The 22,985-nt window shown below is 38.9% G+C and overlaps 1 protein-coding gene across 1 annotated transcript in view; it reads right to left on the bottom strand.

Annotated features, from left to right (window-relative positions):
* Positions 1–22,985, bottom strand: part of LOC121635446 (gamma-aminobutyric acid receptor subunit gamma-3-like) — a 156,311-nt gene that overhangs the window by 83,696 nt on the left and 49,630 nt on the right. Inside the window, exon 3 of the mRNA XM_041978582.1 lies at positions 20,646–20,713. Coding sequence (XP_041834516.1) covers positions 20,646–20,713 — 68 coding nt within the window. The remainder of the gene's footprint in view (positions 1–20,645; positions 20,714–22,985) is intronic.

Genomic DNA, 22,985 nt, shown 5'->3' with positions numbered 1-22,985 from the left:
GAAATTAAAATTTTACTAATACTTTGTAGGTGTAAATGAAGTTTTGAAGTTTAATATTTTGTTGGCCCACCTTTTGCTTGGATTATAGCAGCATTTGCTGTGGCATTTTTCAATAAGCTTCTGCAATGTTTAAAAAGATTTATTTCCATCCGTTGTTGCATTAATTTCCCATCAGATGAATCCTGGCATTGTCATCTTGGAACATTGCTGTGCCATCAGGTAGATAGAATAACCTACTCATCCACTATATTGAGGTATCAGCCGACCTAATTTTTTGCACACATTACATTACTGAACTAGACCTAACCAAATGCAGCAGCCCCAGATTATAGCCTTCCCCCACTGGCTTGTGCAGTTGGAACTGGGCATCACTTCATTTACCTCCCTCTGGAACAGATCTGGACTCATCAGACCACATGACCTTCTTTCATTGCTCCAGAGTCCAGTCTTTATGCTCCTTAGCAAATTGAAGCCTTTTTCTCTGGTTAGCCTCACTGATTAGTGGTTTTCTTATGGCTACGCAGCTGTTAAGTCTCAATCCCTTGTGCTTGTGGAAAGGCTCTTACTTTCTTTATTAAACATAGCCTTGAGTTCTACTGTTGTTTTTCTTTCACCTAATTTCACCAAATGTTTAAGTGATCACCAATCACCATCATTCAGGATTTTTTTTTAAGATCACATTTTCTACTTAAAGATGATGGTTCCCCGCTATCCTATCAGTTTTTAAAAATGACAGTTCTTGACCCAATTGTCGTAATTTCTAAAATATCCTTAGATGTTTTCTCTGCTTGATGCCAATGATCTGACCCTTCTTAAAAATCTAACATCTTTTCCACAACAACAGGATGTGTTTTTCAACATTGCATCTGTTTGGGTTAAATAACTTGTTGCCCACTGAATGTTAATTTTCCATGCAGTAATTGTCCAATAGGAGGCTCGTACCTACTGGTTTAGGTAAATCCAGCTGGCAACTTTTTTTTTTTGGCCAGGCAGTGTACAATCCCACTAATTGGACAGTTTGCCTTATTACTGTCCAGCTTGTGACATTAACAGGGTCAAAATCCATACTTGTAAATTTGTCACATTCATTTTTCATTTTTTTATGCACATGAATAATTGCGCCTGTTTCAAACATTGTCATATCTCACTGCCCACATGTTCCCCGTGTGTGCTTTACTTTATCTTGGTATGGTTGATGGGCAATACATCTGTTACTATTAAAGTATAAATTCAATACTTGTTTTTACTTTATTACCATCCGCTAATGCTCAACAGCTATTAAGGGTTTTCCAACTGCCCAACATGCCCTAAACACTTGCATATAGTCTTTCCTCAAAACTTGCATAATTTCTACAGTTGTTGTGCTTGTCTTCCTTCTTATTCTGCTTTTTTGTTCCCTTCCTGATCCTCTTCTTCTCTGGTTTTGTTTCTTGGTTTCTTTCTTTCGAATGTCAGCTATTCTGCTCAGCACTGCGATTTCTGGTGGTATTGTTCTGTCTTTTGCGTCAAGTGACGGATAGCAGAGTTTCCTGAAAAAGGACCAAATTACAAGGACAAAACTGTCCATCCAGCTGTCTTCTATGTTGAGCATAAATGGGCCTTTAGCTGTCAAGCTAACATTAACGCAGACCTTGTTAGCCTCAAAGATTGGCAAGTGTTTGCAGCTAACCAATGCATATAGCAAAACTTCCACTGGCTAAATAACAACAATAAAACATCTTGCTTTATTTTATTTATTTATTTTTTTGTAATTTGTTTCACAAATACATACTTTAGTTTTCAGTCACTGAAAAAATTTGCACCGGCTGTGAAGGAGAGATGAGCTTCAGCACAAAAGCCAAAACATTTTGAACATAAAAGCACAGCTACCGAGACCTTTTAGAAAATATCCATCTGTATTTTAAGTCCTCCAACTGCCTCTCTGTTAATTTATCCATTAAACTGGATATTACTAACTTTCACTGGCTATTGAAAATGGTGACTTACTCTGCAATTTTCTGCTTTTGAATGTGTCTCAATAAGTGTGGCCTTACGTTGCAATAAATTTCACCACTGAAAAAGGGTCATTGCACAGCTTTATATCTCTAAACTCCTAATTTGCTGTTGGAGTAGAGCAATGAATTAAGATCTATATCACAAGATCTTATTGCTATATAGCAAGAAGTATTTGAGGAATCTTGAGCAATTTCTTGCATTAACATGAAGAGGTGATTGAGATACGTTTGTTTCCACCAAATTTAGACAAAAGCTAAGCTGTGACCCATGTATTAGTTTTAATGGCAGTCCATCCTTTACAAGCAGGAAAATTATCTTTGACATTTCACTGCTGTTTAAGGGAAGTAGTCCCTTCCTGGCTGATGGCCAACAGCTGTAGCACAAGCATTACAAACTGATATCGTATTTCCATCACATTTTCTATCACTTAGGATTTGAGCTGAAATTATTAAACTATCTTACTGTACTTTAATAGCGTCTTGCTGGAAAAAAAATCGACAGAAACTCAAGGAACAATTTGCATGTTGTGTTTGAATCATTTCTTTTGGAAATGTGTTTGAAAAGTTGTCTATTTTAAGGCATTTGTGAGAGGTAATGTGCAGAAAGGAATTCAAATTACTCTGAAAGCATCTTTTTTATTTGTCTCAGTGTGTCACTTTGCATCACACTGCCGAGTTTCTGTGCTTCAGCACTATAAAGCATATTGTATTTGCAGATTTTCCATAATGGACAAATATTTTGTTAAAACAGATTGAACAATTTTCAGGTTTTCTTGGCTTTCCTGCCTTTGTGTATTCTGTGCAGGTGATGAGATGTGATGCTACCATCCTACCTAATAAAAAGTCATGTGTAAGGCTTATTTTAGAACGCATGATTATGCATCTATTGATTAGATTTCCAGGTTAGGGTCCAAATCAGATAACTGAGGCCAAAACTGCATGTTTGATAGCTGATGCTTTCCCCTGATGCAGCCACCAAGAGCCTCTGATCATGATACATCTCGTCAGGGCATTGTTGTTAGCAACACTCATTGCTAAGCGTGGTATATCAATAAATTATGAATATATCAATCTTGGTAAACAAATCAATGATAAATCAAATAGATCAGTGAAGTTATAAAGCTCCATGTTTATTTATTTTTGGGAGATATGTAAAAATGCTCCCAAACTGCAGATGAACTTCACTTTGTGTGGTGACTCCCTGGTGTTGTCAGTAGATCTACAAATATTGATCCTCGACATCATCTCAGATCATGCAGAAGACTTTCTGTATTTTATACAGTTTTTCTCTCACGTGATTTTAGTGAAACGGGACCTTGTTTGTCTTTGGTCTCGTGCTATTCAGAAAAAGGCTTTGATTGGTCATGCACCCTTTCCTCAAAAAGTCACAAATGTTTACTGGATTTTTTTTTCTCTTTTTCAGACCACTCTCTGTAAACCCTAGAGATGGTTGTGTGTGAAAATCCCAGTAGATCAGCAGTTTCTGAAATACTCACACCAACATCCATGCCATGTTCAATACCACTTAAATCCCACTTTTTCCTCATTCCAAAGCTTAGTTTGAACTTCAGTAAGTTGTCTTGAACATATCTACATGAGTAAATGCATTGAGTTGCTACCATGTGATTGGCTGGTTAGATATGTGTTAACAAGTAATTAAAGTGTAACTACACCTCTGGCATTTTGAAAAGGCGGGTCGTGAATACACAAGCAGAAAATATTGAGTGACAGACAGCAGCTTACAGATGGAAAGCAATACAGTTTCACAAAGCACCTACGCCACAGAGCGATGTTTGAGGTGGAGGACTGTTCCCCATCCCCTAAGCTACAGCGGTGGAAGAACAAGGTGGTCCTAAACTGAATCGTTTTGAGCCGTCCGGCAGGCTCTTGGAAGCCGTGGCAACTTCTTGGCAGGCTGTGGCAGCGACCAGAAGTACCGCTGCTACAATTTAAGCTGTATCTCTTCAGATGAGGATCAGCAGGTAAAGAATAGATCAGTGTTAATTTTACATCCCTCAAAACAAGAACAAATCTGTCCCACTGCAGGATTATTTTCGTAAAAGCTCTGTGAAAGTCTAAAACTCTGAAACTAGTCAGACAACAAGTTCACATCTGTACATATGCATTGATGGGTGCGGTTTCTTTGCTTGCAAGGCGAGGACCCACCTTTTTTTTTCACGGTGCACTTGTTTTACTTGACACAGTGAGTCCACACTCTTGGCCCAGATTTAGTTTGAACATAAAGTTTTTAGTAGTGACTAATTATCATTTTATGTTTTGTATAAACAGTTTCTCATTAATAAAACAAATGTTGTTTCTAATAGTTTTCTGCACTGTGCAGTGTAATAATAATGATTAGCCAAGAAAACTTAACATGTTACGTTTCTGTCAGAGGGGGCGGGGCTATTTTCAAAACTCAACATATCTGGACTGCAAAGGCTCATGGGAGATGCAGATTCAGCTGAAATTTAACCTTTTTTTTATTGCTGTGCTATAAATTTGAATTGTTTGCTTTAATTCCTGTGTTATGTCCAACTTACGAGCCTTCATTCACCAACCGTAAGGTAAAGGGCGCATCGAGCTTATTCATACCTGAGTAAAGCATCTCAGTGGCTTCAAGCACTGGCTTAGCCTCTACAAAATAGGTGGTTTTTATCACAATAAAGTAATTCTGTTTGTCCACTGTAACAGGTGGGCCTAATAAAGAGAGTAAATGAATGTATATGCTTGTTTTTTAAAGCTACCCCCTGGAGTTATAGCGAGGGAACACATTTCTGACATATTTTTGACATAATAAATTATCAGTAAAAATAATGCTTGTTGCCACTTTATCCCATTACTTGTCTCTATATCTTTACATTTGACAAGTAACAAATTATGCTATGGTACTAGTAATATGCCAACGCTTTGCTCCTTTGTGGTTTCATGGACAGAATGGGTAACGATTTCTGCACTTTGCGGATGCATTCTGACTTCACTCAGCTGCGTATTGAAGATGCCACCCACTCACTGGCGTAAGCACAGATGAGAAGAACATAGTGTTGATGTCAGTGTGTCCATCTTTATCAGTTAATTCTCCAACTGTTATCGGACTCTCCCAGCACCAGCTTAAAAAAAAAAAACAGCCCTTTTGCTCAACTCTGATGCTGCTAATGCTGATTAATCAGTCAAGCATTCATCTCTGTATGTCCTAAATTACTATTGGCTTCATTTTGCATCGCGGCATCCCAGCCAGTGCCCATTACCACCACTGCAAATGAGGAAAGATAATGTGTTTTGTTCCAAAGCAGATGAGAAGCTTCCTGGAGTTTGGCCGTGGACAATTTTAAATACACAGCTGTCTCTAGTGCTGTTTAACTAGAGATAGCCGTGTGTTTGTGTTATCAGTATGGATCATGAATCTAATACACCCTGTGGATTTGACCTGGTTTTTTATGTGGAAGTCGAGGAGTGAGTGAACATAATAAATGGAGATCTCAGAACTCAGGATAGAATGAAAGAGAAAACAAGGCCGGATGTTTTTTTCTCTTTGTTCGGGATTATGATGTTGTCAGAGTGAAACTAATGCTAATGAAACAGTAGATGACACACAGAGACAGACAAAGGGGGATAAAACAGTTGTGACTTTGCACTAATTCCAGTCTCGCCAACCCTGAGGGCAATCGGGTAATCGCATCTCACTGACTGTCATCCATTGGCTCTGACATACTAAAGTCAATCAGCCCTTACACAGATGAAAATCACTGGAAAGTCTCAGTGGATACCTGCCATCCTCTGAAGCAAAGTTTAGCCTCCTGCATTGAGCTGAACTCAGTAATGACCCAGTGACCCACTACAGACCGCATGAGTCTTTAATACACAACATTACCCTTGAATGAATGACTGAATGTGTCTAGCAGAGCTTAAAGGTAGAGTTGATCATTCTGGTTAGGCCTGTAACACATTCCCCCAAATGTTAAGTTGGTAAAGTTGCTTATTCTTCTACACTTACAAAACTTATGTTCTGCACTAAATAAAGCAAGAGTGTTTTATTTACTTTTATTTTGCCCCATGTTCCTGAAACCTGAATGTGTGAAATCATACAGGGTTGTCATTGCATGGTTTCTTTAAAGTTTCTCCAAACATTCACCGTTAGGGACAAATTGGGACTGAAAGGAGGACAGTGTGCAGAATGTGGCATACTGTCTGTTTTAGATGTTTCCACACTTTAATACACCTCTCTGCAATGAGAGGCTCATTAACGGACTTGTAAAGAAAGGGATTAGAGATGGGATTTATGGCTCTTTGAAGGGAGCCGGATCTTAAGGAGCCATTCCTTTTAAAGAGCCATTCAAAAGACTGTCTCGTTCTTACAATATCTTACTGATATCTTATTCTTGTATAAAAATGACAAACAATCAAAATATGTACCCATATAAAATCTACTATACAAGAATAAAAGAATTATAGGAAAAATATAGATAAAAAAGGATCAGCCTGAGTAGTCAGTCCAAATTCTAGTAAATGTTTTGAATAGAACTCACAGTATTTGTTTCTGAACAATACTCTCTGCCGGTAGATGCTTCACATGAATGGTGTGTGTTGGACATCAGAAGTCCCCCATTCCTTTTTTTAATAACTTAGTCCAGTTCATGGTTGTGGGATCTTGAGCCTATCCCAGCAATGTTACCAATTGAAAGGCAGGGTACACCCTGGACGTTCACGCTCACTCCTAAGGGGGAATTTAGAGTGACCAATAAACCTAACATGCATGTCTTTAGACAGTGAGAGGAAGCCGGAGTACTTGGAGAGAACCCATGCATACATGGGGAGGACATGCTAACCCCACACAGAAAGGCCACTGTTTGAACCTCCCCCAGCTGAGGCTCAAACCAGTAACCTTGCTGTGAGGCCACAGTGCTAACCACTGTGCAACCCTGAGATAATTAATAATTAATGACACTCCATGTCTTGTTCCAGAGGGCAATGGCTGCTGGCAGGAAGGACCATCTGTATTTTTTTTGTCTTGCAGTGTACTTGATGAAGCCTCTGACTGAACACATTCTGTTTCCTCAGTGTTGTTTACAGGATGTGAATCCTGTAAACCATCACGTTTAGCAACTTGTGCAGCATTCTTCTCTGGCCAGTCATCTCCAGGAGCTCTAGATCAGTCCCTAAAACAGAACCAGAACTTCTGGATCAGTTTCCAGTTTCTTTTGGCTCTGATGCTATTGACCCAACAAATGGCCGCAAAGTTGATTCCGCAACAAACTTAGGACCTCTTCTTCCAAGATCTAAACAGTATTTTGTTTACTCCCATTCCTCCTAATACACAATAATATATTTAGTTTGTGTTCAATATAAAGTCAGAGAACTGACTGACCAGTTTCCTGTACTCAGCTTCTTGGCCATCACTGATACTCCCCACACTGCAGAGTAATTAGAGTATTTCTGCAGATAGCAGGACTTGGGGGTGAATTGTACGTCTGAGGTGTCCAGTGTGAAGAAAAGTGGTGAGAGTACAGTCCTTTGTGGTGCTCCAGTGCTGCCGAACACCATCTCAGACACATGACCTTACAGCCTCACAAACCATGTTGACATAAATCTAAGCATTTGTAAAGAATTCACTTAAAAGTGAAGGTGAAAGTGAAAATGGTTTCTACTTTACATTGTTAGTAGCCTTAAATTGCCCCCTTTCTGACTTTTTTTAGAAGGTGTTGCGGTGTTGACTTAGTTTGTCTATACTGAAAGAAAAGTCAAAGATAATGTAGTAGCAACTACATGATGAGATACTCTTTAATGTAAATTTTTATAGGTTAACAAGACAAGTTAAAAAAAAAAATGTCTTAATTTGGTCAGGTTTAACCCAAGGATAGCGACTGTTTTTAGATTGAAATCAATAGCTGTAAATACTATTTCACTTGTTTATTTTAAAACCTTCTACGAACCATTGATGGGAGTAAATAGCAGCGTCAAATGACTCAGTGCACTGAATAATTGTTTGTTTTTTTCAGTGTAAATTGCTTCTGTTCCTGCCAAATAAACATGAAATGAAACAGCCAAAACCATATTAGTGAGCTGTGGAATCGGGTTCATAAGTTGAAGCTCACAGCAGCATAACATTGGAAAACATGTTCGTTTTTTAGCTCTGCATTTAGGCATACTAAAGAATGCAGTCAAAGCCATTTGAAGCATCTAAAGCCGCATCATTTCCGGTAGAATGAGCATATATGGTGTTTTCCAGAAATCAAGGTAAAGTTTTATTAGTATGCAGAAGTCATATCGTCTTCTTTAGCTTAGTCTCTCTAATGCGCCCGTCTTTTCTAAGTGATCTGAAATGCACAAAACTATTTCCTCAGTAGGAACCTCAGGAGCTTATTTAACCTGTAAGCCACAGAGCTGTGCAACCGTAATGTTACATATAAATCACATTAATGAGCATCTTCATCCATGTGGCGGTTTTATATGAGAAAACAACACAGTCATGAGCTCAAACAAGAAAATAAGAGTGGTATCAAGGACACAGAAAACATACAATTATTTTAAATATTTTTTATATTGACACCTTTGAAGATGCATGGCTACCTTAAAGCTGAGTTCATAATTGACTAAAGTAACAGATGAAACCCTGAGTACCAAGCCTCTGGGAGCAATGGGTGGCTGTTAACATGTACTATATGTTCTTTTGTGTAATACTCTATGCTTGTTATTTTGCCTTGCTCTTCAAGGATGTGCTCAAATTACCACAGCAACAAAGGATCCAGAGTCCTGCTGCTCTCATTGTATGCCATATAAAATAGTCTTATAAAACAGAAACGAGTCAGACAAGGACAACTTTAATTAAAGCTGCAAGCAGCGATGAAGGCCCTCGCACCTATGACGCCGCTCCAGCCTATTGCACTGCAGCATCAGGCAGCAACCCTCCCTCCTGTAGCACGCTCGCTCTCACCCGCAGCTGTATGCTCACTCGTCCCTGCGCTTTCTGCCTTGTCTTCCACTGAAGTTCACCTGGCATGTCACTGGGCCCAGTAATGACATCAGAAGTGTTCATGACGATGTTTCTGACAAATCATGTCAAATAAATACAAACGCAAGCATAGTTTTAAGATGTGCAGAAATCATGGCCAGTATTTGACTCTATAGTGTTTCTTTATTTACTAACATTTTCAGGTGAGGACTACCAAATATCATATCCTTTGGTCAACTGAGTCAAGAGTTACAGCCACTTCCTGTTTCCAGAGGGCGGGGCTATGGCATTGACAACATCAGGACATGTAGACGGGCTCGGCATTATGGGGGGGCATTCGCGGGCCATGCCCCCCCATATGAGCCACTGTGCCCCTCCTCCACTTGCCTAACCACTATCAAGCATTTGTGCCAAACTTTGAAATTTTTAGATTTAAATAAATCTTATAGAATGCAAAATCACACTTGGTATATATAGTATATAACACACAAAAAACTATATAAAAAATTAAATTAACAATAAAATACATTTGATGTGAGTTTTTTGTGTTACGTGAAGATGCGTGGTTTCTTATTGGTCCAAGGATTGACCTGAACCCTAATTGGATGTCGTTTGAAAAAAGAGCGCGGTCAGACAACACCGGCATTTCGTCTACAGAAAATGGACATAAGAAAGTGGCTTCACGGTGCTCCATCTTCTAAGCCTCCGCCAATTCCATCAACAAAAGAAGATGCAAATAGACCTGGCTCCAGCACTGCTGTTTCTGAAGGACAGACAGCAGAGCCTCCGTGTCTCAGCAGCAGCCATGGCGCAACTGCTAGCATAAGTGCTACTACGTGTGTAAAAACACTCGTTGATCTCGGGACTGACCAGCCCAACCAAGTTGTTTTACATCAGTACCCTGCAAGTATTTTCAACGGAAGAAAACGTTCATTTGTTGCTGCTTGGTATCACAACAGAGAATGGCTTGAATACAGCGTTAAAGAAAATGCAGCATTCTGTTATTGTTGCCAGAAGTTCAGCGGCCATCGCAGGTGTCAGACACTGGATGCTTTTGTCAGTGTGGGATTCCGAAACTGGAAAAATGCAACTGAGAGAGATCGAGGATTTCATAAACACGAATCTTCAAAGGAGCACATCTCTTGTTACACCCTTTGGAAGGAGCGAGAGAGGCGCATCGATACTGGCAAGGAGATTTCAACACTCGTGAACGCAGATCAGCTACGAAAGAACAGGTATTATGTCTCCTCTCTTATCGATATCATCGGGTTTCTGACAGAAAATCAACTGCCTTTACGAGGGAAGATTGACGCTTTTGACAACATGTCAGAGGGAGGGAGTGGCCTTTTTCTCTCTTTATTGGACTACACAATTAAAAAAGATCCCGATTTGGCAGCAGTTGTGAAAACAATCCCACGCAACGCCACATACACCTGTCACGACATGCAAAATGAAATAATAAGTACACTAAGCAGTGTGGTGACTGAGGCTATTGTAAATGAGGTGGGGGATTCCTTCTACACTTTGAAAGTCGATGGAACCCGTGACCCCACAGGATGTGAGAATATTTCTATTGTAATCAGATATGTAAACGAGTCGCATGAGGTCACAGAGCGTCTTCTCACCATAGCAACTGCTGATAAGGGTGATGCGCAGACATTAACAGACACTGTTTTGGCAGAGCTAAGTGGAGCTGGACTTGACACATCAAAGATTCTTAGCCAGGTGTTTGATGGAGCCGCGCTGATGTCAGGGAAACATGGTGGCGTCCAGAAGCTACTGCAAGAGAAGCTCGGTCGGGATATACCTTATGTACACTGTCTGAACCACCAGCTACACTTGGTGATAGTACACGCAATGTCAGCAGAGACAGCTATAGTGGATTTTTTTCATGCGTGTAATGCCCTTTACAAATTCTGCAAAAAGCCGACAATTGCTCTGCACTATAAAGGGGCGCACCTTAAACGTCTTCTGGAACAAAGATGGACAGGACATCTTGCCACAGTGTCAGTCATCTTAAAATCATTTGATGACCTGACATGTCTTCTGACTGAGATTGACACATCTTCGGCCTTTGGCGCAGAGGCACGAATGGAGGCTGTGGGCTTGCTGCGCGCAATGACCGAGCTCAGCTTCCCGTTCATTGCAAACATGGTGCACACAGTTCTTGCACTGCTGGATCCACCAAATAAACTTCTTCAAAGTGAGGACACCGATTTGATGACAGGATTAAGTGTAGTTGCAAGTGCAACAGCTTGTGTGCGGAAACTCCGCTGTGATGAGGAGTTTATTAAGGTGTGGGATGCGGCTGCGGGCGCTCCACTGACACCCTTAATCCCAAAACGGAAACGCAAAGCGGGCACTAATATGGATGAATACGTCCTCGTGGGAACGACAGGAAACAGGGATAACCAGAACAAAACAGAAATGAAAAGACTGTACTATAGTACCATTGATGCAGTTCTTGGAGAAATGGACCACAGATTCAGCGAGCGCAACACGGAGCTGGCCCATGCGCTTGCTGCACTGAACCCACAAAGTGACATGTTTCTGGAAGTAAAGGCGGTGAAGCCCATTATGGATTTGACAGGTTCGCCTGTTATTGAAACTGAGTACAGTGTTGCTAAGGCCTTTTTCAGCTCTCAACAGCAATCACATCAAATGGAGGGGGACTGGACTGTGCAGTGCATCCTCTCCAAATACCAGGCGCACCTCACCGCAATGCCAAGTGTCTTGACTGCGTTCAAGCATGCGCTAACATTTGGAGCTTCCACAGCAATGTGTGAGAACTCATTCTCCACCCTGAGAAACGTATTTTCAGACCACAGACGTGCAATGCTTCATAAAAGAAAGGCCCAGTTGGTTCAGCTGGCGTTTGAAAGAGACTTGACCAAAAAGTGCACAACTGAGTGGAAGGACATCGTTCTCAGGAGGTTCAGCATCAACACTCGCCTGCAACTCTTTTAAGGTGAGACATGCATTTAATGTATCCGTGGTGAACACCTTGGCTTTCATTTGCACACGAAATACAGTGTTTGTGTTTGGTTTGTATGGATTTTTCAAATTGGAGAACTACTGTTCGCGTTCTAATGCATGCGTTGCATGATGAATGAGAGAAAATCGAGGGAGAGAGAGACGTGGCCTGCGTCGCCGCGTCACACACTACTTTGGCTGCACAGCGCACTTGTGCTTAAAGGAGAGATTTTTCAGATTTGTTATTTGGTGTGGTTTGCTTTGTCGACCAGTGTCAGTAATATATATTAAAACATCTACATATATAACTCTTGAACGGGAATTTGTGCCCCCCTATACTTATTATATGCCCCCTGGTGAGACGAGTGCTGGCGCCGACACTGCATGTAGATGTAGTTGGCATGGATCTGAAGTGAAACATGTTGAGTACAGCAGATTCAATGCTGTATGTCTGAAATGGTGGATTTTCTCCTGGATGGCGAAACATCAAAACTTGATCAGGCGCCACCACTGAACACGAACTCCTTTGAGAAAGTTTTTGATAACTTTTCAGCACACATGCCTCTGGAGTGTTCAGGGCAATTTTGAGGCCAGCACGATGAAATCTCTAGAAGCAAATAGTTTAAATGCAAGGCAAAGAAACATGCAAAAGTGACCCCAAAAATGTTACTGTTTTCTAAATGGCCGACTTCCAGTTGGTTATATAAGTCCAAGAGGCTTTTTTGTATGTCCTTCCAAGTTCTATCAATATGCCAGATTTCAGCCATGTCAGTCAATGTAGTGGGAGGGTTTGAACAATTAAATATTTATAGGGGGGGCTAAAGAGCCATATTGCAATTTGTCCAGCATATGCATTTATTTGGAAGAAAAGTAGGGATATTTAACCATTTTACCTTATTCCATCAGATTCAGCTGGTTTCCCATTGTAGGCAGATGCAGGAAGTCCTTGTAACTGACTCATGGTAATGCTGATCTCCACCAAACTCACCAGGGAGGAGCGCGGTCAGGCAGAGAACTCAGCCAAATTGACATTAAAGATAAAACAGAATCAAACTGTAATAACAGAGATATTAAAGTGTGTAGTTTTAATGGAAGTCAATTGGACACTTTTGGCCACGAGGGTCACCAGAGAAATTATCTGATCACAGCCAAAACCTCATCCCTATAATCTTTTTCTAGAAATATAATGTTTTGTCTGGTTTTTAAATTAATAATTAATAATCCAAACAATTAAATTTTTGCCACAAGAGTCTCTGACAAAACAATTTTGTTGTTACTCTGACATATTCAAGTGTCAAATAACCACCAAAGACTCATCTTTCTAAAATTTATTTAATAATAAATGAGGCAGTAATTCAAATAGTCAACTGGCATTTAAAGGGTTAAAATCCTATAAATGATAAATTGTTTGGTAGTTTTGAACAGGACATGAGTTGTTTAAATAATTTTTGTAAAAGAAAAAAAGTTAAAAATAATAATGATGTATGACGATAGCAAAAGGTCCAGTATCAGGTCTTTGCTGCTTTTTTTTTGTTTTGTTTTTTTTTTAACTCTTAAGGATATGACTTGCCTTGTTGATCTTCTATAGATAGTTTTTTTTGTCTTCCACCTGTCCAGTTAAAGGACACACTGCACAATGCAAACATATGCCACATTTTCATTTAACAGCTCTTGGGAATCCCTTTGTTACAATAAGAATCCTGTTTTATGTTATGTCATGTCTGGCATTTCTCTCAGACACACACACACACAAAAAAAAAAAAAAAAAAAGGAAAAAATTGATGTCTTCGTGACAGACTGCTGGTAAATTGGTTCTTTGCCAGGATGATATGTCCATTGAGTTGTGCACCCTTTTTATGTTTCATAAACCTACCAGAAACTGTCAGGTGCAAAGACTGGGCTGAAAGTAAGTAACAAAAGCGGCTAATGTCTAAAAAGAAAGATTGAAAGACCTTTAGAAAACCTGAAGAGTTATTGATTAAGATGGCTTTATAAGATTATAAAGCCTGACTGCTTAGGGGAGTATGTGAACAAACAAGGGGTAGGTCAAGACTTTTTCTCAGAGCTGCATAATTTTAGTTTTATGATCTGGTTTTATTGAAAAGACTGACAACATATTTTGCTCCAGCATGTTCTTGTTGAGCATTGAGTAGCTAAACAGTTGAAGGTCACCTGAATCGTGTTCAGACTTCACATTTAGCCAGAAGCTAAATGTACAGCTCATTCACCTCAACAAAAAGATGCCGCTCACCCATGCAGAAAGCATTTAAGTAGCAATTGTCAGTAGTGTCACTTGATTGATGTCTTTTTGTTAGCAGCCATGCAGTAATAAGCAGGTACCTGTGGGAAAAGGACATCATGGTAAAATAAGCCCTTTCACTGTTGTCAAGAACTTCTGATTTAACAGCTGAATCCCTCTGCAGAGGCTTCTGCCTGAGTAATAATCAGGTTGCTATACATTATCCTTTTACCGTGAAAATCACAGCATTATGGCCGAGTGGACATGATTAAAGTGACAGGGTAGAACAGTCAAAGAGAAGAGCTCTCCAACAGATTTGATGCACTGGAGGTTAGAGACTGTCTCTGATGTCTCCTCTACTCTGACTGCCCCTGGATGAGTTCATTTTAAGGATCATTAAGGGAATCCGTAGTAAAAGACCTGGCAGTGAGGCTACACATCATACTTTTTGATTTAGTTATGCAGTTGGCTTGCTGGTGGCTACAAATGTAAGATTTACAACCACAATTAAATTTAAAATGTAAGTAAAACAGAATGAAACAATTTACAAATTTCATGAATCCATATTTTATTCCCAAAAGAACAAACCATGACATGATGCTTTCAGACCATTTAAATGAACTTTGGTCCAGAGAAGATGGCACTGTTTGGAGATTTTGTTCATTTCTGGCTTCTTCTTTGCATGATGGAGCTATTTTACCTGAATATGTAGATTTCAGCGTAAACTGTGTTCACAAACAGTGATTTCTGGAAGAGTTTATGTTGTGATTTCCAGTAAAGAATCTTAGTGCTGCCTAAGGACCCCAAGATCACAGCATACAGAGATTCCTTCTGATTTTCTGAATATTTTGAAGATATTATAAGATGGTGGGATCTCCAAAGCCTTAATTTTATGTTAATGAATATTTTTATTAAAATGTTCCCCAATTTTTAGAATCAGCTTGTCTGAGATCGGTGAATCTCTGTCCATCTTTCCATCTGAGAGACTTTGCCTCTCTGAAATGCTCCTTTTATATCCAATAATGTTACTGACTTTTTGTCAATTAACCTAAGAGAGAATGTGCATGTGACATCGCTGTGGCTTTCTTCGGCATTTTTCGGGGCACCCGGCTAGTGTTTCCATTGACAATTTCTGTTTTCTCACTAGCAAACTGTGTAAAAAAAACACTGAAAAGAAACATCCTCACGGCGATAAGCTCACAGAGGGAAAGAGTTGTTGCAAAACTGGGTCGATATTAACAGCCAATATTTATTTTCTTATAATTGCTGATTGTGTACGTGTGTCGGAAGGTTTGGCCATGCAGCCATGTTTGGACATGTGACAGCGATGCAGCACTACATTGTGGGATGTAACTGAAGCAAGAAGCAATTTCAGCTGTGTGGTAATTTTTCATGGTGTAAAAAGAAGGTACTCGAAAAGCAGTATGCATTATCTGCAAAGTTGAAGTAATGCGAGGAGGATGCCGTGTCAACTCGTTCAGCACCACAAATTTGATGTCATCTGAAAAACTGCTATCCAGAACTTCACAAACAATGGTGGGAAGCTAACACCCCGAATGTTTGCTTTATTTTCACTTTGTACAGAATTTGATAATCTTAAACCTTTTAAAACAAAATATATATATCGACATCGGTAAATATCGGTTATCGGTCATAAAAACAATATTAATATCGGATATCGGTATCGGCCAAAATTTTCATATCAGTGCATCCCTAATATTTACCTAAATACAAGATCATCCCGTTCATAACTGACTCCTTGCAAATGCAGCCACATAAAACCTAAACCAGAAGAACACCACCTGGAAAGGTTTTTTGGAAGTCTGCTGTTTTGTGGAACGTGTTTATCAAATGTATTCACTGCTGTGAAAGAAAATTTTGCTGCATATGGTAATCACTCATATATATTCAGTTTTCTTTATTCATTTATTATTGTTAATCCGTTCACTGTTACATTTTCATATTGTATGTTCTCATTTTACAGAATATTGAAGTCACTGTTTTTCCTGCAGGTTTATTGTGCATGCTTGTGTGAGGTCAGACTGACCACTCTCTTCCACACCTTGGATATGGGAAAGTTAAGACTGGTTGACGCACCTGCTAGATAGCAATAGCGTTTTAGAATAACAGCCTGTTTTCGGTCCTTGGGTGCGTGAATCGCCTCTGGAAACTGGAAGAAAGTGGAGCCATTCAGTCTTCTTTCACTCACTTTATCAGTTTTGTTATTGACTTCAGCTGGAGATGGACTGAATAAAACTGTTTTTCTCTGATGAATCGGGGAGTCCTCTCCTGACTCTTTGTGGGTCAGAAGACTGCTCTCAACAATAATTCTCCTGTAATAAACTTTATATACTTTTACTCATTCCAGACTCTTGGTAATTTTTCTACAACACTGCCCTGCACCACAACGGAAATGCACGATAAAAATCCGCCGGTTAATTTCCTTTTTGTGCTGTGGATGACTATTCGACTCAAGGAAAAGAATATAAGATGAAATTCTTGTCGCCGCGAGTCACTGCTGAACCCATGTAAACGGAAAGCAGGTTCCCCTAAAATAGTGAATCACCGTTCTGTATGTGGTGATGATCTCTAATACTCGTCAAGTGTTCCTTCAGTTGTTTCTGATCAGTTACTTTTCCAGCCTTTGACTTTTTAAACATGTGAAATTGCTATCAAATTCAAAATAAGCTGTTTTCCATAAAAGGGGAAAATGTTTATTTCAACATCTGATTTTTATTTTGTTTTTTTTTTTTTTATTGTAAATAAAATGAGCTGAATAGATTTGCATATCATTGCATTCTGTTTTCATTTACGTTTTATACAGTGTCCCAACTTTTATTTTTGCAATTAGGGTTGTGCAAGAAAAGATTCATCTTAAGGTCTTTGCTTTTCCATGTCTTTAGAAAGTCTTCAATCTTCAAGGGCTGAAAACTAAAAGCCAATTTGGAAGTGCCAAAAGTTGCAGTTTCACAAATAGTCACATGAGGAATATTTAAACCACTGACTGCATAAAAGATTGCAATGTTGCACAATGTTTTATAAGACCTTATTTTGGGAGGTCTATGTTTTTTACTGTTCCCGTCATGGAGCCAGAAGTTGAGGCCTAACATCTGTTAAACTATGGAAATATTGTCACTGCATGTTGATGAGCTTTAAGAAACATTATCTCCATTACTACCTTCAGCACATGTATGCTATTTTTTCTGATTTTATAACATTCACGTGCCTCACATTCAGGGTTACATTAAATTGAATGCAAACCTACAATAATGTGTGCTAAAAAGGTGCAACATGATTTTTTTAAATGTGATTTTTTTTAATCCAGCCTAGTGACTATTAATGGTATTACACCTTAGAGACTACAGTCTTCCCAAAACATCAGAGCAAAATTCCTGTGAATATTTCCTAATAGTGCAGCTTTACATTAACATCTTTCCATCCATCTGCAGAGAGGTGAGGCAGGTCTTATTTTGAATAGGCTGCAAGAAAAAAAGTGCAATTTATTTTTAATCATGAAATACATCAGGAAATGAGATTGCAGCAGCTTCTTGGATGATTGGAAAGGTTACCATAATCCTACACATTATGGGTTTGGCTACACAGGAACGTGATGCACCGATTGCGCCTCTGTAAGGTTTTTGACAAAGTTTGCAATTGAATTTGCTGCCTCTTTAGTTCTGGGTTCTTTTTTTTTTTTTTTGTGGCACTTAACACAGAAACCACAAGTATTGCCTAATCAGCCTAGAAAGTAAAATGCACAGTGGGAATATTCATATGTGGGTTAGTCATTTTTTTATATTTGCTGAGAAAGAGAGAGAGAAAATATTTCAACTGAAAGCTGTCCATCTAATTGACCCGGTGGTTATGTGAATGAACAGTTGGTTTTGCATCTCAGATTTATTAAATGTTAGGTAGAATTTTAAAAGTCTCTTTGCAGAAGACTGCACTGTAAAGGTTTGCATGTTTAATAAGGACAGCTTCAGCAATTAACATTAATAAGAATATGACATAGTAAAGTTGTGTGCAATAATAATAATAATGTGGTGGAATGATATACAGTTCGGTTTATAATAGTATGAGTACAGTTGTAATAAAAAACAGTAAATGTTCTATAAAATCTAAGGTATAATATGTAAAGACATGACACAAACGTCTGCCCTTCGCATGTTTAAAATGAGAAAAATTCCTCCTCAGATTAAGAACACATATTTTTCTGTGTGACTGAAAATAACAGACAAGGACTACAACTGGTGATTCAACAGCTTTTAGAATTATTGAGCAATAATCTAATTTCCATTTATTCTGGAGGAATTTTGGTCCACACTTTACATTTTCTCTAGAATGTCTACTTAATGATTGCAAGAAGTCCATATCCTGTGGTTGCTTAACAAGGCCAGATCATCAGTCCTTTAACACTGTGCTATACAGTTGACATGTGCTGTTTGTTCTGATATTTGTGTGGTTTTCTCCAACCATGCTGCTGTAAATTACAACCAAACATCTCTACTTTGGTTTGGTCTGTCCAAAGGACATTGTTCCAAAGGTCTTGTGGTTTGTTCAGATGCAATTATATCTCAGATAGCAGACACATTTGAGCCTAATCTGGGTATATTTGGCACTTATGGCTTAGTTACGACTCTAGCGCTGTCAGTAGTCAGCCTGGACAAGAGTTAAAGGAACTGTCTTGTGGGCCACATGTGGTCCAGATGTTTTCTTTGACCTGGATTAAGTCAAGTGTTGCGTGGGCCAGAAGCGGTCTGAATATGAGCAGCTGGCCTTGACAAGGACTCTAGCACGTTCCTTCATATCAGGTGGTAATGTGGCTAAGTTTTGGCAGCTACACTGACAGTCAGTGCAAGTCGAAAGGCCAAACATGGGCCAGAACTGCAGATGTGGGCCATATTTGGGCCAAACATTTCTTACTATCTGGGATAAACCAAAGCTGTGCTGTCATGTTGTTTTTAGAGAGGAGGCTTTCTCCTGCAACCATTTCAAACAACCCATACTTGTTAAGTCTTTCTGTAACTGAACAATCATTAACTTTACCATTTTACATGCAAACTGAGGCTTGGAGAGTCTGAGATGTATCTGACCAATGCTGACCTTGCTGAGACATCAACTCCATGGAAGATTGGCTGCTGTCTCTGATGTTTGCAGAATGATGGACTCCAGATTGCTTGGAAATGTCCATATATAACCCTTTTCCAGATTGATGGGCAGAGTTGGGTACTTCTCTACCATCTTTCCTCCTTGGCATTGTGTTAACACACATCTGCATCCTCCAAACCAGCACAAACCTCTGCTTTTATAGAGGTGCTCACACTGGTGATGTTAAAATAATCAAATTTATTTGATTAGCAGCACCTGGCTGCTACTTACACTGCTAATTCCTATTAAGACGGTAATTTTAGACCTTAACCTGATTGAAATGCTTTGATGAGACCCTCAAAAAGCGGTGCATAATCTAATACCTGCAAACCTCAACATAATGAAGCAACATTTTAAGATTCATCCACATTATAGATATGAGAAATAACATAAAAAATCTTTTATCTGAAATTATACAAGCTAGTTTTGAAAGATTTTCTTGCTGAAGATGAACTCGTGTCTGTATATGTGTAAATATTTGTGGAATTTAAATCAAAAGTGCATATTATATCTTAAATAATACAAGCTGTGAACCATGCAGTGCTGACAGTAAGACAGAAAAATGCAAAGTTATTGTTTCATCTTGGAGTTTTTAATGCTTCCAAGCAACAGCGGCGGCTCAACATCTGGTGATCTGCTTAGTTCAAAGATAAAATCCTTTCATTATCATGTCTGTGGCAGCTAATATTTGCTAAGCATTACATTTAGTTTTTTGAGGAAGTAGAATATTTATGAGGAGAAATTAATATCTGATTTGACTGTTTTGACAGCAACTGAACAGACCCCCTGAATTATAAATAATGAAAGTCTGCATTAATTTAGTCTACTGCACTTCACCAAAAGCCAGACTGACTAGCTGTTATTTATCATTTGCCATTTATTTGGCTTTTGCTTTACAAATGTGTTAAATTCAATCTGACCCGGCTCTTCGTGATAAAATATGCATTTATACACACCTTGGTCTTTTTCGCCATTTTTGTGCAGAAGATTCAGTTACTAAAAAAAAAAGTGGAAGAAAATAATGGCTGCCCCCCACTAGAGACACAAACTTCTGTCTAATATAATAGTAGAGTTTTTATAACTTACTTATCTGGCTGTTTTGTTGTTTTCTCAAACTCGCTGGCTGGCTTAATCCTAGCTAATCACAGGGCATAAACAAAAAACAGTGCCCACACCTGTCTTTTTTGGCACCCTCTGCAACAAAAACAGCTGTGGCGGCCCAAATGACCTCCAAATACAGCATGAAAAATGACGACGCTCATGTTTGATGATGCCCATGTCAGTTAATGTGTAAATGCGTGAGGATGGAGGAGATCATAGAAAGGGAGGTAATTCCCTAACTCACCATATCGATGGATGACACAGGCCCAATGCTGTTGACATATATGCCCACATCAATGATGGTTGGTTTCTCTGCAAGAGCCAGAGGGGAAGAAAGGTAAGAACACAGCGCACATGTGGGTTGAACACAAGAGATTTAGTCATTTGTCAAAATTTTCATCCTGCAGCCCCCCAAAAAATCAAATGAATAAGTTAAAAACAATGCACATCATCATTCACAATGTCACCTTGGTCAATAAAATGGATTTATTTCCTTTTGGATGAAGGCAGAGCCATCGATTGAGTCCAAGAGGAAAGATTTACACTTCTGAGGTGCTTCCTGGAGCAGCTCCAGAGTTACCACGGCATGTAATGGCATTTCCAGTCAGTACGTCTTTAGGCTAAATTTGCTTGGCAACAGCTTATCTATTAAGTAAAACTTTATAAATATGAAAAATGGGGCACAACATCTACGTGCCGCAGAAAATAAGTGTTTTAGTAAGTTTAAAGATGCTTATGGGAAAACATGAAAATGCCTCATGTCTGCACACAGACAGTTCATGAAAAATTCACCACCTTTCCTGCATTATTTTCAGTGTATGTGCTTAACTCATACTGAAAGTGCTGACCTGGTTTAAACTTGCAATGAAAAAGAAAACCCATCTTTGCAAGTCTATGACAGGGAATGGTTTTTATAACAAATGCATATATATTCTGGGGGCACACCTGTTGCAGGGATCAACCAGCTCTGGACCTCTTGGGCCAGTGTCCGGCAGGTTTTAGATGCTTCCCTGCTGTAACACGCCTGATTCAAATGATATGTTTCTCCACCAGCTTTATGTAAAGTTCTACACAAGCCTCTTAATGTACCATTAATTTGAGTCAGGTGTGTGGCAGCACAGATGGATGATATGCATGTTCAGTAATGTTGATCTGACTATAAAAGGCCTACAAGAGGGATAAGCAGTAGTTCATTGACTCCAATGCTGGATAGAACAATCAAGATTCATCTTTTGCAACATTTTCTGTGGTCCTTCCTGGTTGCTAAGAACTAGCGCCGTTTTGCTTGCTGGGCCAACCAATGGCTTGCTTGTGACTAACTTCTTATAGCTCATGCTATCTTAGTTTTTTGTTTCTCTCAGCAAATGCAAATTAGCTGTCCTTCTCAACCCTGCACTGTAATGACAGGAAACTTTATATACCTCCATCCACTAGAGGGCAGGTAATACTGTGGTAATACTGTAAGGGAGATTTAAGATCTGTGTCATACAGCAAGAAAGTTTGATACTAACGTGAGTGTGTATTGCTACTTCTGCTCCTGTTAGTAGATAAAGTTAGTTAAACTGACCACAAGTTTCTTTAATAGTATAAGAAACATTAGTTAGGATTGGTCCTTCAAAATTACTACATGGGGCAGCTGTAGCTCAGAAAAAAGAGTAGTCTTCTGCCAACCACAGCCAATGGTGGATCAACATTTAGTATGTAACAATAGATGTACTGTATGAGTGTGTATGTTTTTGAGTGAATGCAACATGTAGTATAAAAGCATTCTGAGTGGTCAACATATTAGAAAAATGCTATAAGTTCAGTCCATTTACATGAAACATATAAGCTGTCTGACCTTGAAACACTGGTGGCTCAGCCCATCCCAGAAAATTTGGGATATTTATCCAACAGTTGCATCATTTTCAAATGATCTAAGAATGAAAACAATACAAGATATGTTTCACCCATCAGTCACAAAGGTCAATGTCAGTTTATGATTTCAGATAATGTGAAATAGATGCTGCTTGTTTAAGTTAAAGATAAATCTAAACATATAGCATACTTGAATTATTAGGAAACACATCCCATTCATATCATTAGTTTGTGGTTTAACACCCCATTTGTGCATAACTTTTCCTTTTTCTCTTTTGGTTTCTTTCTAATATTTCTTTTGTTTCCAACAATGTTTGGGACTGCAGGGCTAAACGTCCAGGGCCAATGACATTTATGCTCTGCAGATTTAAACCTCAACTACAGCACACATTGGTGATATAGCTCATAATCAAAACATTTTATAGCCATAATAAAGCTAAAAAAGTTGAATTTAAGCTGAGAAAAAACTTTAACACAATGTAAAAAGCAAGAAAGGATGAAGATTTTAAGGTCTTATAATTGGATTAAAATGAATTAGAAATATGTTAGTGCGTGACAGTAAATAGTAATTAATCAATGTACTTTTTAGGCTCAAAGGGCTTGTGTTCAAAAGAAAAAAAAAATCAACCTTTAAATTTCCTCAAGGATGATGACTTAAACACACAAATTACAGATAAAATAAGAATTGTTTTGCATTTTCTGAAATCTTATTTTTATATAATGTTTG

This window comes from Melanotaenia boesemani, chromosome 24 (assembly GCF_017639745.1).
Source record: "Melanotaenia boesemani isolate fMelBoe1 chromosome 24, fMelBoe1.pri, whole genome shotgun sequence".
NCBI classification, from domain to species: domain Eukaryota; kingdom Metazoa; phylum Chordata; class Actinopteri; order Atheriniformes; family Melanotaeniidae; genus Melanotaenia; species Melanotaenia boesemani.
The sequence above is the reverse complement of the archived record's forward strand: the minus strand, read 5'-3'. Positions and strand labels throughout refer to the sequence as shown.